At 41.9% G+C, this 15,393-nt stretch overlaps 1 protein-coding gene across 3 annotated transcripts in view; it reads right to left on the reverse strand.

Annotated features, from left to right (window-relative positions):
* Positions 1-5,132: 5,132 nt before the first annotated feature.
* gpam (glycerol-3-phosphate acyltransferase, mitochondrial) overlaps positions 5,133-15,393 on the reverse strand; it is a 50,536-nt gene continuing 40,275 nt past the window's right edge. For all 3 annotated transcript variants that reach the window (XM_060939945.1, XM_060939947.1, XM_060939946.1), the window contains exons 19-21: positions 8,703-8,892; positions 8,559-8,617; positions 5,133-8,460 (exon numbers count right to left, since the gene is read on the reverse strand). In XM_060939945.1, the coding sequence (XP_060795928.1) occupies positions 8,344-8,460; positions 8,559-8,617; positions 8,703-8,892 (366 nt within the window). In that variant the 3' untranslated portion in view covers positions 5,133-8,343. The remainder of the gene's footprint in view (positions 8,461-8,558; positions 8,618-8,702; positions 8,893-15,393) is intronic.

The raw sequence follows: 15,393 nt of genomic DNA on the forward strand, positions 1-15,393 counted from the left end.
ATACCATGTAGTTAACATTATCAGATGTGAAACAACTGACGACAAGAACAGCAGATGTGAAACAACTGACATCAGATGTGAAACAACTGACAAGAACAGCAGCAGCTGAGAACATCAGATGTGAAACAACTGTCAATAGATGTATAACTATTGATGCTGATGGTGTGTCTATAAGTCCTTCCCAAGTTATAAAACCTTGGAGTTCTCCTTGAGTCCACCCTTACGTTTGAACCCCATTTTAAACTCATTACTAAGAATGCTTTCTTTCACCTCCGCAATATTGCACGTCTCCGGCCTCTTCTCTTTGAAACTGATGCCAAAATGTTGATCAATGCGCTTATCTTTTCTCGTATTGACTATTGCAATTCTCTCTTTTATGGTCTCCCTGCCACATTGCTCAAATCACTTGCAGTACATCCAAAAACTCAGCAGCCAGAGTCCTCACACTCACCAAGCACACTACTCACATCACTCCTGTTTTACAGCAACTGCACTGGCTGCCAGTTATTTCTTGGATTAAATACAAAATCTTGCTTCTAGTTTATAAAGCTCTTCATGGTCTCGCGCCTTCCTATCTCTGTGAGCTAATTCATTTGTACTGTCCCTCCCGCTCCCTCAGATCTTCTGTCTCTGGACTATTGACTGTCCCACGTTTTAAACTGGCATCTATGGGTAGCAGATCATTCAGTGTTGCTGCTCCTAAACTTTGGAATTCATTACCACAATCACTTTGTGACTGTTCCACTCTCTCTTCCTTCAAAGCTAACCTGAAAACTTTCCTCTTTACCTCACACTACTCTTCCTAGTGTGTGTGTGTAAAACTGTGTAAAAAGTGTCCTTGGGTTTGTGAAAGGCGTTATATAAATTGAACAACTTCTTCTTCTACTTCTTCTTCTTATTATTATTATTATAACAACTGACATCAGATGTGAAACAACTGACAAGAACAACTGACATCAGATGTATAACTGACAAGAACAGCAACTGACATCATCAGATGTGAAACAACTGACGACAGATGTGAAACAACTGACAAGATCATCAGATGTGAAACAACTGACAAGAACATCATCAGATGTGAAACAACTGACGACAGATGTGAAACAACTGACAAGAACAACTGACATCAGATGTGTAACTGACTTGAACAGCAACTGACATCATCAGATGTGAAACAACTGACGGCAGATGTGAAACAACTGACAAGATCATCAGATGTGAAACAACTGACAAGAACATCACCAGATGTGAAACAACTGACAAGAACAACTGACATCAGATGTATAACTGACAAGAACAGCAACTGACGGCAGATGTGAAACAACTGACAAGAACAAGTATTTTTTTTCTAAAATCAGGCAATACTGATAACTGATTGATATTAAATTACCTCATACTTCTTACTCTACCTTCTATAAGTGCATCCACATCAGAATAAAAAAAAAAAAAAAACTTAAACCCTTTTAGTTGTAAAAGATGCGACACAGTGTGTTTATCTAAACAAGTTAAAAAGAACGTAATAAATATATCACACTTTGTTGTGCAATTCTATTTTTGAGGATGTAACTTGCTGGTTTCGAGTGCAGGAACGTTTAGGTGACGTGGAACGTGATGTGAGAACTCTGTATTTGCCATCAGTCAGGGCACAGAGTTGTGGTGTGCCGTGAGCTTACAGCATTGTGCAGGGAAACAAGTTCTCTTTTCAAGGAAAAACAAATCAGGGAATTTCCACAAGATGCATCTGGTGTTCACACTTTATTTCCTTTCCTCCATTATCTCTCTATAAATCTGTGAGGATGTGCTTCTCTGACATTTCAATAGCTCGGTGACAAAATCTGCTCAGTGCTTAAAAACAAACAAACAAAACAAACAAAGTCCAAACGTGGTTTGTAGTTTTCAAGTCCAAAGATAAAAATAATAAAGGATATTACATGTCATAGGAGGTAGCTGAGATCTAATGAAACTGAATGAACTCGAGCAAGGTTCTTGAAACTTCCTAATGCTGACTGTAAAAAAAAAAAAAAATCTGATTTATTCATGAACTGAATTACCTTTTCAGTCGAACCTGCCTGCAAATATGCCTCGATGTGTAATTAACACTTCCGTGTATGTTTATTCTCCAAATTTGAGACATGACATTAAATTAATTATGCTTTTTCTTTTTCCTTAAAATTGAGCATTCTTCTTAACGGTCTCCACAGAACAGAGGAAACTGAAGACTGAAAAATGAAAATGTGCTGTATGTATAAATGTGTCCTGTTAGAATTCCTTGAGTGTCCACGTGCCAGGCTTTCAGATCCATCAAACAAGCATGTAGTATACAAACGCACAAATCACTGGGAGAAAATGACAGCTAATCTATTCATCTTTAACTCATGATCATTTTAAAAAAACATCTGTACAGTTGAAAATGTTTTACAGGCATGCAGTGTGAGTAAAGAGACACTGAGTAACTGGAGCTGGAGTCTGTCTCGAGAGCAGTTCATTTAGATCAACTGTTCCCCCTTACACAAATGAGACAGAAACTGAGCGGGCACTGTATTTAAAAATGCTTGGTGATGAGCTCGGATGTGAAGTATATTCAACATCATGAGCTGTTCACCCCACTGACCAAAGTCATAACACATTTCTAAATCTATAATGACATTATCAGCTATGAATATTAACTTTATCAAAAGTTTGTCTGTGAAGATTCTCAGTCATCCAGGTCATAGTAAACTGTGGTTGGTAGAAGAGAGCAACTGGACTTGCTTGAAGATTCTTGAAAACGTTTCACCTCTCATCCGAAAGGCTTCCTCAGTTCTGTCTGACTAATAGGGAGTATCAGGTATTTATCCTCTCATGGATCATAATAGAATCCGAATCAGAATTCTGATGGCTGCATTGTAGGTGGCTGATAAAAGATATCTTAGACCCCCACCTCTGTTCAGTGATGGTCGTTCCAGGTTGACAAAAAAAGAACGATCCTGTCTGGCTAAAATGTCTGCCAGTTTTCTGGAAGTCCTCTCATACTCCCGCACCAGTCGAAGGGATCTCATCCCAAAGTGCGTAGAAACATGTCTGTGAAGATTCTCAGTCATCCAGGTCATAGTAAACTGTGGGTGGTAGGAGAGAGCAATGGACTTGTTTGAAGATTCTTGAAAACGGTTCAAGAACCACCCACAGTTTACTATGACCTGGATGACTGAGAATCTTCACAGACATGTTTCTACGCACTTTGGGATGAGATCCCTTCGACTGGTGCGGGAGTATGAGAGGACTTCCAGAAAACTGGCAGACATTTTAGCCAGACAGGATCGTTCTTTTTTGTCAACCTGGAACGACCATCACTGAACAGAGGTGGGGGTCTAAGACATCTTTTATCAGCCACCTACAATGCAGCCATCAGAATTCTGATTCAATTATGATCCATGAGAGGATAAATACCTGATACTCCCTATTAGTCAGACAGAACTGAGGAAGCCTTTTGGATGAGAGGTGAAACGTTTTCAAGAATCTTCAAACAAGTCCAGTTGCCCATTTCTACCACCCACAGTTTATCAAAAGTTAATAACTGATCTTATAAAAGAGCACTAAAGAGCACAGTATTATACATACTGGGGGAATTAACCATGTTAGGCCTCTTGCATCAAGATTTGTGCCTATTCAAAAAATGTTTAAGTTACAAGATTACACACGCACCCTTCCACAATTATTGGCACCCATGTGAAGATTAGTAAAAAGGTTTGAGGAAAAAAAAATCCACCTTTTACTGAAGTAGCTTCATCTCACACTGAAAAAAGAAAAATCCAACCTTTAATTGAAACAAATTTATTGAGAGAAAACCAAATCCCTCATCAAGAAATAATTATTTTCAACAAAAAAAACCAAACAAACATGTGCCACTGTTATTGGCACCCCTGGAAATCATAGTGAACATAATGTAACTGAAGCATGTTTCCCATTTAAATTGCACATTTTTGAGCTGACTGGAGTGTGTAGGAACTTTCAAACTGTAATCCATGACTTCCTGATTAACTGGGGTACAAATATGATGTGACACAGAGGCCAAATTCCCTTAGTCATCCATCAACATGGGAAAGATAAGAGAACACACAAACCAAATGAAGAACTGTGTTGACTTCATAAGTCAGAGACTGGCTATAAAAAAAAGGCTACTCACCTGAAAACGTCCATTTCTACTGTTGGAGAAATAATAAAAAAGTGAACACCAACTGGAACTGTTACAGACTTGTCTCGAAAAGGACACGAGTTTATTTTATCCTACGGACAGTGAGGAGGATGGTAAGAGAGGGGAAAAATCCCCAAGGATCACTGTTGGTGAATTACAAGACAAAGTAAAATCTTGGGGTTTCCAGTCACCAAAACCACCATCAGACATCACGCCAACGTCAACAGATTAGCATTTGGAAGGTGACTTTTCTTTCAGTTAACCACAAACATAAGCCCCTGAAGTTTGCAAAACGTTCCTACAACTTTGACTAGAACCATATTCTATGGTCTGATTAAACAAAAATGGAGCTTTTTGGCAATAAACACTCGAGGTGGGTTTGGTGTAAAACGAAGGATGGCTATAATGAAAAGAACCCGATTCCAACTCTAAAATATGGTGGAAGTTCTGTGGTGTTTTGGGACTGTTTTACCTCCAAAGGCCCTGGAAACCTTGTTAGGATTCATGGCATCATGGATTCCATGAAACACCAGGACGTTTTAAATCAAAATCTGGCTGCTTCTGCCAGGAAACTAAAACTGAGTCATCACTGGATCTTCTGATAGGACAATGATCCGAAGCATCTGTCCAAAGCAACACAAAAATGGTTAACTGAGCACAGAATCAAGCTTCTGCCATGAACATGTCAGTCCCCTGACCTGAACCCCATTGAAAACCCGTGGGGTGAGCTGAAGACGAGAGTGCACAAGAGAGGGCCGAGGACCCTGGATGATCTGGAGAGACTGTGTAAAGAGGAATGGTCTCAGATGCCCTGCTCTGTATCTCCAACCTTATAAAATATTATAGGAGAAACGCAGTGCTGTTTTACAGGCAAAGGGAGGTTGTACAAAGTATTAAATGCAGGGGTGCCTATGATAGTGGCACGTGTTTTTGTTGAAAATAATTATTTCTTGATGAGAGATTTGTTTTTCTCAATAAATTTATTTCAATTAAAGGTTGGATTTTTTCAAGCCATTTTTTTACTAATCTTTACAGGGGGAGGGGGCAATAACCATGGAGGGCACTGTATATACACACATACGCATGCATGTGGACACACAAAATTATATATTTTTATAATGAGAGAGAGAGAGAGAGAGAGAGAGAGAGAGAGAGAGAAAACCAGTTAAAAGTCTGGACACACCTATTCATTCATAGGTTTTTCTGTATTCTGACCATTTTCTACATTGGAGAACAATACTGAAGACACCAAGACTATGAAATAACATGTATGGAATTATGTGGTAAACAAAAAATACTAAAAATATTTTTCATATTTTAGATTCTTCAAAGTAACCACCATTTTTTGCACACTATTGGCATTATTTTAACCAGCTTCATGACGTAGTCACCTGGAATGCTTTTCAATTAACAGGTGTGCCTCGTCAAAAGTTAATTAGTGCAATTTCCTTGCCTTCTTAATGTGCGACAGATCAAAGTCCTTCATATGCCAAGACCTGATGTTCCCAGGCAATCTCCCACCCCAGTACTAACCAGGCCTTTGAGACGCATTAGGTGTCACCGATCTCTATTTCAGTATCCCTGGCCTCTTGCCTATTACACAGCTCGGGTTACAGTAGGGGGCCAGTCCTCTGGTAACCATGTGGGTTTAACTGTCTACTCACATCTGTATTGCAGCGTGCCTCGCCAGATGGCAGTAGGCACCATTTTTATGATGGTCTTTGGTATGACCCAACTGCGAGTAGAACTCAAACTCCCAGTCAAGAGTTGGACACGCTAACCACTTGGCCAACTCATGGTTCATCAAAACAGTAAATCGTAAATAATAATTTTTAAAAAATTACAGTAAATAGCCCTATTTCACAACTGCAGTCTTCTACGGACATCTTCTCCCACTTCTTTGTGGGGTCGATGGATTTGATGAGTCTGTTCCATATTGCACGATTGCTCCTTTCTTGTTCAGACAGGCCTTTCTCTCTTAAGTCAAGTCAATTCTAATACTTTCTAACCATCTTCATTTCGGTATTCCTCTTTTTCTTCCATCTCCATATCCATCACTCTTCTACCAACATACTCCTCATCACATGACCATACCACTGCAACCTCCTTTCCTGTACTTTTTCTGATATCTTCCCCACTTTCACTGCCCTATAGTAATCCATATTATGTCAAGAACTGCTCAACTAAGTAAAGAGAAACAACAGTCCATCATTACTTTACGATATGAAGTGTTCTTTAATTAATAAAAATAAATAAAACCACTGAATTAGAAAAATGTGTCCAAACCTAACCGGCGCTGTGTGTGTGTATGTTTTGGTAAAGTCTTAAGTTCTGTACCAAGTCCCCCCCCTCCCAAAAAACAAACAAACAAACAAACAAACAAGCATTTAAAAGACAAACATATCCTTGAGTTTATCTAAGCAGCCTATAATAAAAGCATTGATCTTCACATATGTGGACAATTTGCACTTTAACTATACATTCACAATAAGGTGAGCAATCATAAGCAATTCATTCATGACTGAGAAGCTATTTCTCAATAAGATTTTACAAAACAGGAAACTACATTTAAGTATAGTACAATAAAACCAGTTTCACGTTAGAAATCAACAAGCTTGAGGGGAAAAAAAAAAAAATCATGCACACAATATACCATACTTTGCAAATTCTTCCAGCATTAAAATTTTTTTTAATTAAATAATTAAAAAAACCCTATATAACTTTTCCATTTATTAGTCACAGGATTCACTAGGAGTAAAAGAGGGGGAGGGGAAAAAAGTGCACAAGTCAAGAAACAACAGGCATTCTTTATGAATATTAAATCATGATAAAGAAAAAAAAAGTAGTGTTATGACTACCATAAAGACAAGAAACTAATATCAACCCCCCAAACACACACACACAAAAAAAACAAAGGGTGGAAGGATCCAGAGCTCTGGTTCATGATGTGTGTAATTTTGCTTAATCAAGAAAACTATTTTTGTTTTCAACACTGATCAACTGGTGTTGTGTCAGAATCCGTGCTTTGATAACTGCACAGTGCCATGCACCCTGAAAGGAATTTAAAAATAAAAAAATAAAATAAATAAATCCCCAAGTGGAAATCCTGCATGGCAAAAAGGGACTTTATGGGTTCAAATGCACAAGCCATTTTTTTTTCCCCCCACAAGAAATATTGCAGATAATCTAGGTGGTGTTTAGCCATTTAAGTCCCACTGTTAGACATGCAACACAGTAATCTCTCTCTACGACACCATCTGCACATAGTATAATGACTCTCTTACCATTCTACAGTGTACAGTACACCGCTCTATTTTAACAGAGTACAGTTAACTAAAATAACCTGTGAGGATTTGCTGAGGGACTGACCTTTCCTCCACTCACCAAATATACAGGAAAATCTGATCCATGACCTCTGTCGTCCTATACGGAAAGCCACTGCAAATTCAATTCTAACTGGATTCATGGTGTTTCAAGACCAGTGTTTGAAGCACAGCTTTACAAAATTAAAAGAAACAAAATTAAAATTATTACAGCATGCTGTTATTACATACCTAGGTGTAATCTTTTCATTTCTCTGTGCATTGAAATCTAATGAGTGCAGGAAAAGTTAACAGTTCAGGTGTCGTACTTTTTTTTTTTTTTTTGCAGGGTTAAAGAAAAAAATTGCGTTAATGGTTTAAATATAGTTACATCACAATCTTTACATTTACAGGACGGTCAGTGAAAGACAGGAGCTACACTTTCTATATACAGGCTCCTCAGCAATTCTAGTCAGTTTAATGCCCTTAAAAATTTATTATCTACACCAGATATCCTTGAAATACAGTGGTCTAAACTGAAGGGAAAATTATGCACAAAGTGAGACAGACGTTTCTGTACTTCTCCTTTTCAGTTAAAATAAGACTCGAGCAAAACCCAAATTGAAAGTAAAACAAATTCAGGCAAAAGTGATCATTCACAGCTGTCTGGGTGGTGGTTGAGGGAGGAGTGAGCTAGCTGCGTATCCATCCTGCCATGAGTGTGAAAAAATGAAACTGCGCAAGTTGGGCTTGACCCAGTCCTAGGTGTTTGCTGAAGGCACTTCTAGGTAAATCTTCCATAGAGTAGCACCTTAGATAGTTGTTGCCTGTAGAAGCCCTTAAGCAAGACAGAGAAAGGAATCTGATGGCTCACAGCAGGCTGAAGCCCAGGATGTACCGTAGGAGCTTGTTCCTGTTGGCCTGAGTTTGGAACGTAGTGCTCAGCTCCAGACGACACACACCGTTCTCACAGCGCTCCTTCAGCACCTGTCTCACACACACACACAATTACTTTACTGCACATATTCTCAATGCTCTCTCTTCATTTATACAAAATGTAAGATATATAGGTTCCCCCCCCTCACCGCCAGTTCTTTAAAAGTTTTGACTGTATTTTTCACGAGGTAGTGTGTAGCACTCTCTCCTGACAAAGAGGGAAAAAAAAAAAGAAATTAGAGGGGGAAAAAAAGACAGATATAAATAGTTTGTGCAGCATGCTGGAGACTGACCATACGCTGCCACCCCTTTCTCAGTTCGTGTGAGCAGGTATTTGAAGAGCTTCTGTGTGTACTCTCTCTCGGTCATGGGCGAGAGCAGGCTGTGTACGAAAATGGCCGCCCCGCTGTAAGCTTCCAGCACCGGGCTGAGCACTCGCTGCATAAACGTGAAAAACTCCTGGTGTTCAGAGGACGGGCTCACCTGCATACACATTTATATTATTAATGAAATATACAGATACTGTTAGATCACACTGTTGATTAACTGCTATCACAAACTGTTTGATATCCTGTTTTATAATGGACAGAGCTCCTCTTAGGATTATGAATATTCAGCATAGATCCCTCTAGATACACTAAATGATTCCTCAATGGCCATAATGGGACTACAAGGTATTTTCCAATACACTGCCAGTAATCAGGTAGGACATTTGACAGTGACATTTCTTCACAACTCTCAATGAGCCAGTAACTCTGACTAAAGGCGAGATGTTTAATTTCCTCTTCTCACTTCTCATGGCAATGTGTTGTTTTTCCATCAACAGATTAGTCACATCTCATAATTTAAACATGTCTTTTCCATAAGGCAAACTGAGATAACTGTGTGCCTCTTTGAAGTTCATGATTACATTTTAGTCCATATTTTATATGTCAGTTCAAGAATAAACTTCTCATCTGTTGTATACTGTCTTCCATCCAGCCTGGCTAAGTGCAATTATCTACCGTAACAAGAGTCCTCCAAGAGCACAAATATCCTCCACTGGCAACTATGCCATAACTCTGGTAAAACAAGACAAGACTGAACTGAATGAAACTGCAATATGTGCATTACCAACATATAACAAAGAATCCTGTCAAGTTTCGTGAAACTTGAGTTGATTTCTCCAAAAACTGCGAGAGGAGTTGGTTTCAGAAGGTGGGTAACCTTCTTGGGACGGACGGACAGACATCGCCACGACATAATCCCCCCCTGGGCCTTTCAGCCAGCGGGGGATAAAAATTGTGAGAGATGTTGATTTCAGAAAGCAAGCACACCTTGATGAAATTCCCAAAGTTTGTTAATAATCAAGGGCATAACACTTAAAATTTGCCCAAATTAAACAAAATTTCAACATGCGTATAACTGTCCTATAACAAAGCCTTTTGCCAAGTTTTGTGAAATTCCTCCACAAATTGTGAGAGGAGATGATTTCAGAAGAACGTACACCCTCATGAAATTGTCAAAGTACAAGTTATTTAAATCAAGGGTCAAAACTCTGGTAAAATTTTCACAAACTAAATTAAATTGCAATATGCGTATTACTGTCATATAACAAGGCCTTCTGCCAAGCTTTGAGAAATTCATCCAAAAATTGTGAGAGGAGTTGATGTCCAAAGGCAAGCACACCTTCATGAAATTGTGAAAAGTACAAGGTTGTTAATCAAGGGCCACAACTTTGGTAAAGTGCGACCGAATTGAACAAAATTACAGTACGCCTATTACTGACATATAACAAAGAATTCTGCCAAGTTTCGTGAAATTCCTTCAAAGATTTTGAGAGGAGATGATTTCAGAAGGTGAGTACCCTTCCCGGGATGGATGGATGGACGGACAGACGCCATGACATAATCCCCCTTTGGGCCTTTCAGCCAACTGGAGATGATAAACCATTCTGATCGACAGTACGAGTCAAAAGTTTGGACACGCCTTCCAAATCAATGTCCATCCATCCATTATCTGTAACTGCTTATCCTGTACAGGGTCACAGGCTAGCTGGAGCCTATCCCAGCTGACTACGGACGAGAGGCGGGGTACACCCTGGACAAGTCGCCAGGTTATCGCAGGGCTGACACACAAAGACAACCAACCATTCACACCTACGGTCAATTTCGAGTCACCAGTTAGCCTAACCTGCATGTCTTTGGACTGTGGGGGAAACCGGAGCACCCGGAGGAAACCCACGCAGACACGGGGAGAACATGTAAACTCCACACAAAGGCCCCATTGGCCACTGGGCTCAAACCCAGAACCTTCTTGCTGTGAGGCGACAGCGCTAACCACTACACCACCGTGCCGCCCCCAATTCAATGTTTTTTATTTTTATTAATTAAAAAGACACTTCATGTCTTAAAACAATGATTGCTGTCACTTCTCTTTACTTAGTTGAGCGGTTCTTGACATAATATGGATTACTACAGTTGTGGAATAGGGCTATTTACTGTATTTTTATTATTTACTATTTGATCTCACATGCATTAAGGCGGCAAGAAATTGCACTAATTAACTTTTGACAAGGCACCTGTTAAGTGAAAAGTAATCCAGGTGACTACCTCATGAAGCTGGTTAAGATAATGCCAGTAGTGTGCAAAGCTGTCAAAAACAGTGGCTACTTTGAAGAATATTAAATATGAAACCTATGCATGTTGATACAATTAGTATAATAAATTAACATTTGCAATTTGTTTCTTGGATTTTGACCACTTTTACATGTAAATGCAATCCAAAACCATTTTAGAAATTATAAGAGCAGACTAGTATACTGTTCTACATCTCAGTGTTTCATGCTCACTGCCAAAATGCCAAGACTGGGCTTGTGTTTATTGTTCGCCACATAGTGAAACGCTTGGTAGCGGGCTTCCTAAATGTGCTACATATTACAGACATATCATATGGCCAAAAGTTTGTCGACACCTAACCATCATACCGATATGTGCTTGTTGAACATTCTCAGTGCAAAGTTGTTCCCACATTAGCAAAGCGTGCTCATAGTCAAAAAATCCAGGACTTTTTCCACGACTCCACCAACACCAGGGATATGTAGAAAGGCATACGGGCTATCACAAACTACAGGATAGCCCCTCCAGAGTGTGACTTCCTAAATAAACTCAATAACTTATTTGGGAGGTTTGAGGCACTAAATAACACTCCTGCAGTGAAAGCTGTTCCCCATCAAGATGAAAAGGCACTTTGTCTTGATACAGCGGAGGTGCGGAGGACTCTGAGGAGAGTCAACACACGAAAGGCCCTGGGCCCCGATAATATTCCTGGTCGAGTGCTCAGGGAATGTGCAGACCGGCTGGCTCATGTTTTAACGGACATCTTCAACACCTCACTGGATCAAGCCAAAGTCCCATCATGTTTCAAGACTGCCACCATCAATCCCAGTGCCAAAAAAAACCTCACATCACATCACTCAATGACTACCAGCCTGTCGCACTCACTCCCATTATGATGAAGTGCTTTGACAGGCTGGTAAAGGAGTACATCACCTCCAAGCTCCCTCCCACATTCGACCCCTTCCAGTTTGCCTACCGGCCAAACCGCTCCACTGAAGACGCCATCTCCTCCGCTCTTCACCTGAGCCTTGCACACCTGGAGGAGAACACCACTCATGTGCGGATGCTGTTCTTGGACTTCAGTTCAGCGTTCAATTCGATCGTTCCACAGCATCTGGTGAACAAACTGGGTCCCCTGGGCTTCAGCACCCCCCCCATGCAACTGGCTGCTGGACTTCCTCACTGAAAGACCACAGTCAGTGCGGGTCGGACAGAACACCTCCAATGTCATCACCCTCAGCACAGACTCCCCTCAGGGCTGTGTCATGAGCCCTCTGCTGTTCACTCTGGTGACACACGACTGTGTCCCCAGGGCTACCAGCAACCACATTGTGAAGTTTGCGGATGACAAAACAGTGGTGGGCCTCATCAGGGACGATAACGACCTGGCCTACAGAGAGGAGGTGGAGCAGTTGGTGGGCTGGTGCAGGGAAAACAACCTGATCCTGAACGTGGACAAAACTAAAGAGATTATTGTTGACTTCAGGAAAAACCAACCCAGCCACGCTCCACTTCTCCTCAACAACACAGCTGTGGAGGTGGTCAATAGCACCAAGTTCCTGGGGGTGCACATCACAGACAACTTCACCTGGTCTATGAACACCGTGTCACTGGTCAAGAAGGCACAACAACGTCTGCACTTCCTGCGAAGGATGAGGAGAGCCCACCTGCCCCCGCCCATCCTCACTACATTCCACAGAAGCACCATAGAGAGCGTTCTAACCAGCTGCATCTCTGTGTGGTGTGGAGGCTGCAGTGCCTCTGACTGGAAGAATGTGAGAAGAGTGGTGAGGACAGCAGAGAAAATCATTGGGACCTTTCTTCCTTCCATTCAGGACATTGCACCAAGACATTGCATGTCTCGAGCCAGAAACATCATCAGTGACCCCTCATACCCTCATTATGGACTGTTCTCCCCTCTGGAAAGAGGTTCCGCAACATTCGGTGCAGGACCACCAGGTTCTGTAACAGCTTTTTCCCCCAGGTCACCAGACTTCTGCACTCCAAACCCAAACTCTAAACTTCTATTTATAACTTGAACATTCCAAATTCCACAGGTCACTTTATACTATTGCACTTTATAATGTTTCTGCTGCTGCATAATTTAATACATTTCATATTTATTTCTGTGCTGAGCCAAATTGCAACGAAATTTCGCTTGGTGTACACTTGTTGCATACTGAATGACAATAAAAGGTAGTCTCTGTCTAAGTCTAATTCGTTGCCATGATGGCCTCCACCCTTCTGGGAAGGCTTTCCACTAGATGTTTGAACGTTGCTGGGAGATTTGTCCATTCAGCCACAAAAGCATCAGTGTGGTCAGGTTCTGATAGGGTCAGGCAACGGGGCCCGCAGTACAATTGGAGCTCTTAATAGTGTTCATTGGGGTTGAGGTCAGGGCTATGTGCAGGACATTGGAGTTCTTCCACTCTAATCTTGGCAAACCAAGTCTTTATGGACCTTGCCTCGTACACAATTTTCCTCCCACAGTCCTGGGTGAGGGTGGCACGGTGGTGTAGTGGTTAGCGCTGTCGCCTCACAGCAAGAAGGTCCGGGTTCGAGCCCCGTGGCCAGCGAGGGCCTTTCTGTGTGGAGTTTGCATGTTCTCCCCGTGTCCGCGTGGGTTTCCTCCGGGTGCGCCGGTTTCCCCCACAGTCCAAAGACATGCAGGTTAGGTTAACTGGTGACTAAATTGACCGTAGGTGTGAATGTGAGTGTGAATGGTTGTCTGTGTCTATTGGCCCTTTTCCACTACCCTTTTTCAGCTCACTTCAGCTCGCTTCAGCCCGACACGGCTCGCGTTTCGACTACCAAAAACCAGCACGACTCAGCTCGTTTCAGCCCTGCTTAGCCCCTAAAACTCGCACGGTTTTGGAGTGGGGCTGAAGCGAGCCAAGCCGTGCCGAGTGAGGCTGGGAGCGTGAGCAGACACTCCCCTGTGCACTGATTGGTGAGGAGGAGTGTCCTCACATGCCCACACACGCCCCGCGAGCGCGCTGGGATCGGTAAACACCGTAAACCCGGAAGGAGAATAATTACGAATTACGAGAATTTCTGAAGCCTTATGCGCCTCGCCTCATCTATACGCTCTTGCCAGTATCTGTCCGCGTTGTCGGTGACAACAAGCCACAGCACCAAGACCAGCAACACTAACGACTCCATGTCCTCCATGTTTATTGTTTACTATCCGGGTCGTGAGACTACCGCTTAAAAGCTCACTGATGTCACTGTTTGCGTTGCTTAACGACATCACCTGACGTCCACCCACTTTCGCTAACTCCACCCAATGTGTCCACCCACTTCCAGCCAGCACGGTTCAGCGCGGTTGTAGTCGAAATGCAACTCCAACAGCCCCGCTCAGCTCGACTCAGCATGGCACGGCTCAGCCCGACTCAGCCGTGTTTGTAGTGGAAAAGCGGCATAAGTGTCAGCCTTGTGATGACCTGGCGACTTGTCCAGGGTGTACCCCGCCTTTCGCCCGTAGTCAGCTGGGATAGGCTCCAGCTTGCCTGCGACCCTGTAGAAGGATAAAGCGGCTAGAGAGTCAGTCCTGGGTGAATAGAAGGTTTTAGACTGGCCAAATCAATCACCAGACCTTAACCCAGCTGAACATGCATTTCACCTCCTGAAGAGGGGGCTGGGGGCAGCAAACTCACAACAACTGAAAGAAGCTGCAGTACAAGGCTGGAAAAAGGCATCACAAAAGAACACCACAACACAACACAGTTTGATGCAATAATTGCAAGCAAGCGCTTTGCAATCAAATAGTAGTCTTAAAGTAAATAACGATTATCTGTTCCTATACTATTGCTTATCTTAAACTTAGGTGCTCTGCCACCAAAGGTGCCATGTTCTAAGTTTTTGCACACATCAACATGTAAATATCAAGAAATTCAAGCTGAAATTCTGATCTATTCTCATATAAAACCCAAAAACAGCAGTCAGTGACATCAAGAACCTCCACAGGGCAGAGGTGAAGGAATCACAATCCAAATCTTGATTTCAAACCCTTTTTGTGATCCTCAGTGTATAGCAAAAAACAAAAGAACTGGCCCTGCTGTTCGAATACTTTCAGAGGGTGTATACACACACACACACACGTGGACAAGACACACCAGTGCAATACCCATGATTGAACATTGGCAGGAGGAGTCATCTCCCCTTAAGGTACATTGTGTTTTTAAAATCACTGCTTTGTGCTCTTGTTTGGCCCAGTTTCCATACCAACCAATGATGCTTCCTGTCAGCACACTCACTCTTACACTTTGATGAAAGTGGGTGAAGGCTGCAACATGAATCACTCAGAGGAGGCAACAGCTGAGTTGTGCTTTTTTTAAATTGACGTGTGGTGAAAGGAAATCAAGTACTCAGAGATCTTGACCCCAGA

Source organism: Neoarius graeffei, chromosome 14 (assembly GCF_027579695.1).
Source record: "Neoarius graeffei isolate fNeoGra1 chromosome 14, fNeoGra1.pri, whole genome shotgun sequence".
Lineage (NCBI taxonomy): Eukaryota > Metazoa > Chordata > Actinopteri > Siluriformes > Ariidae > Neoarius > Neoarius graeffei.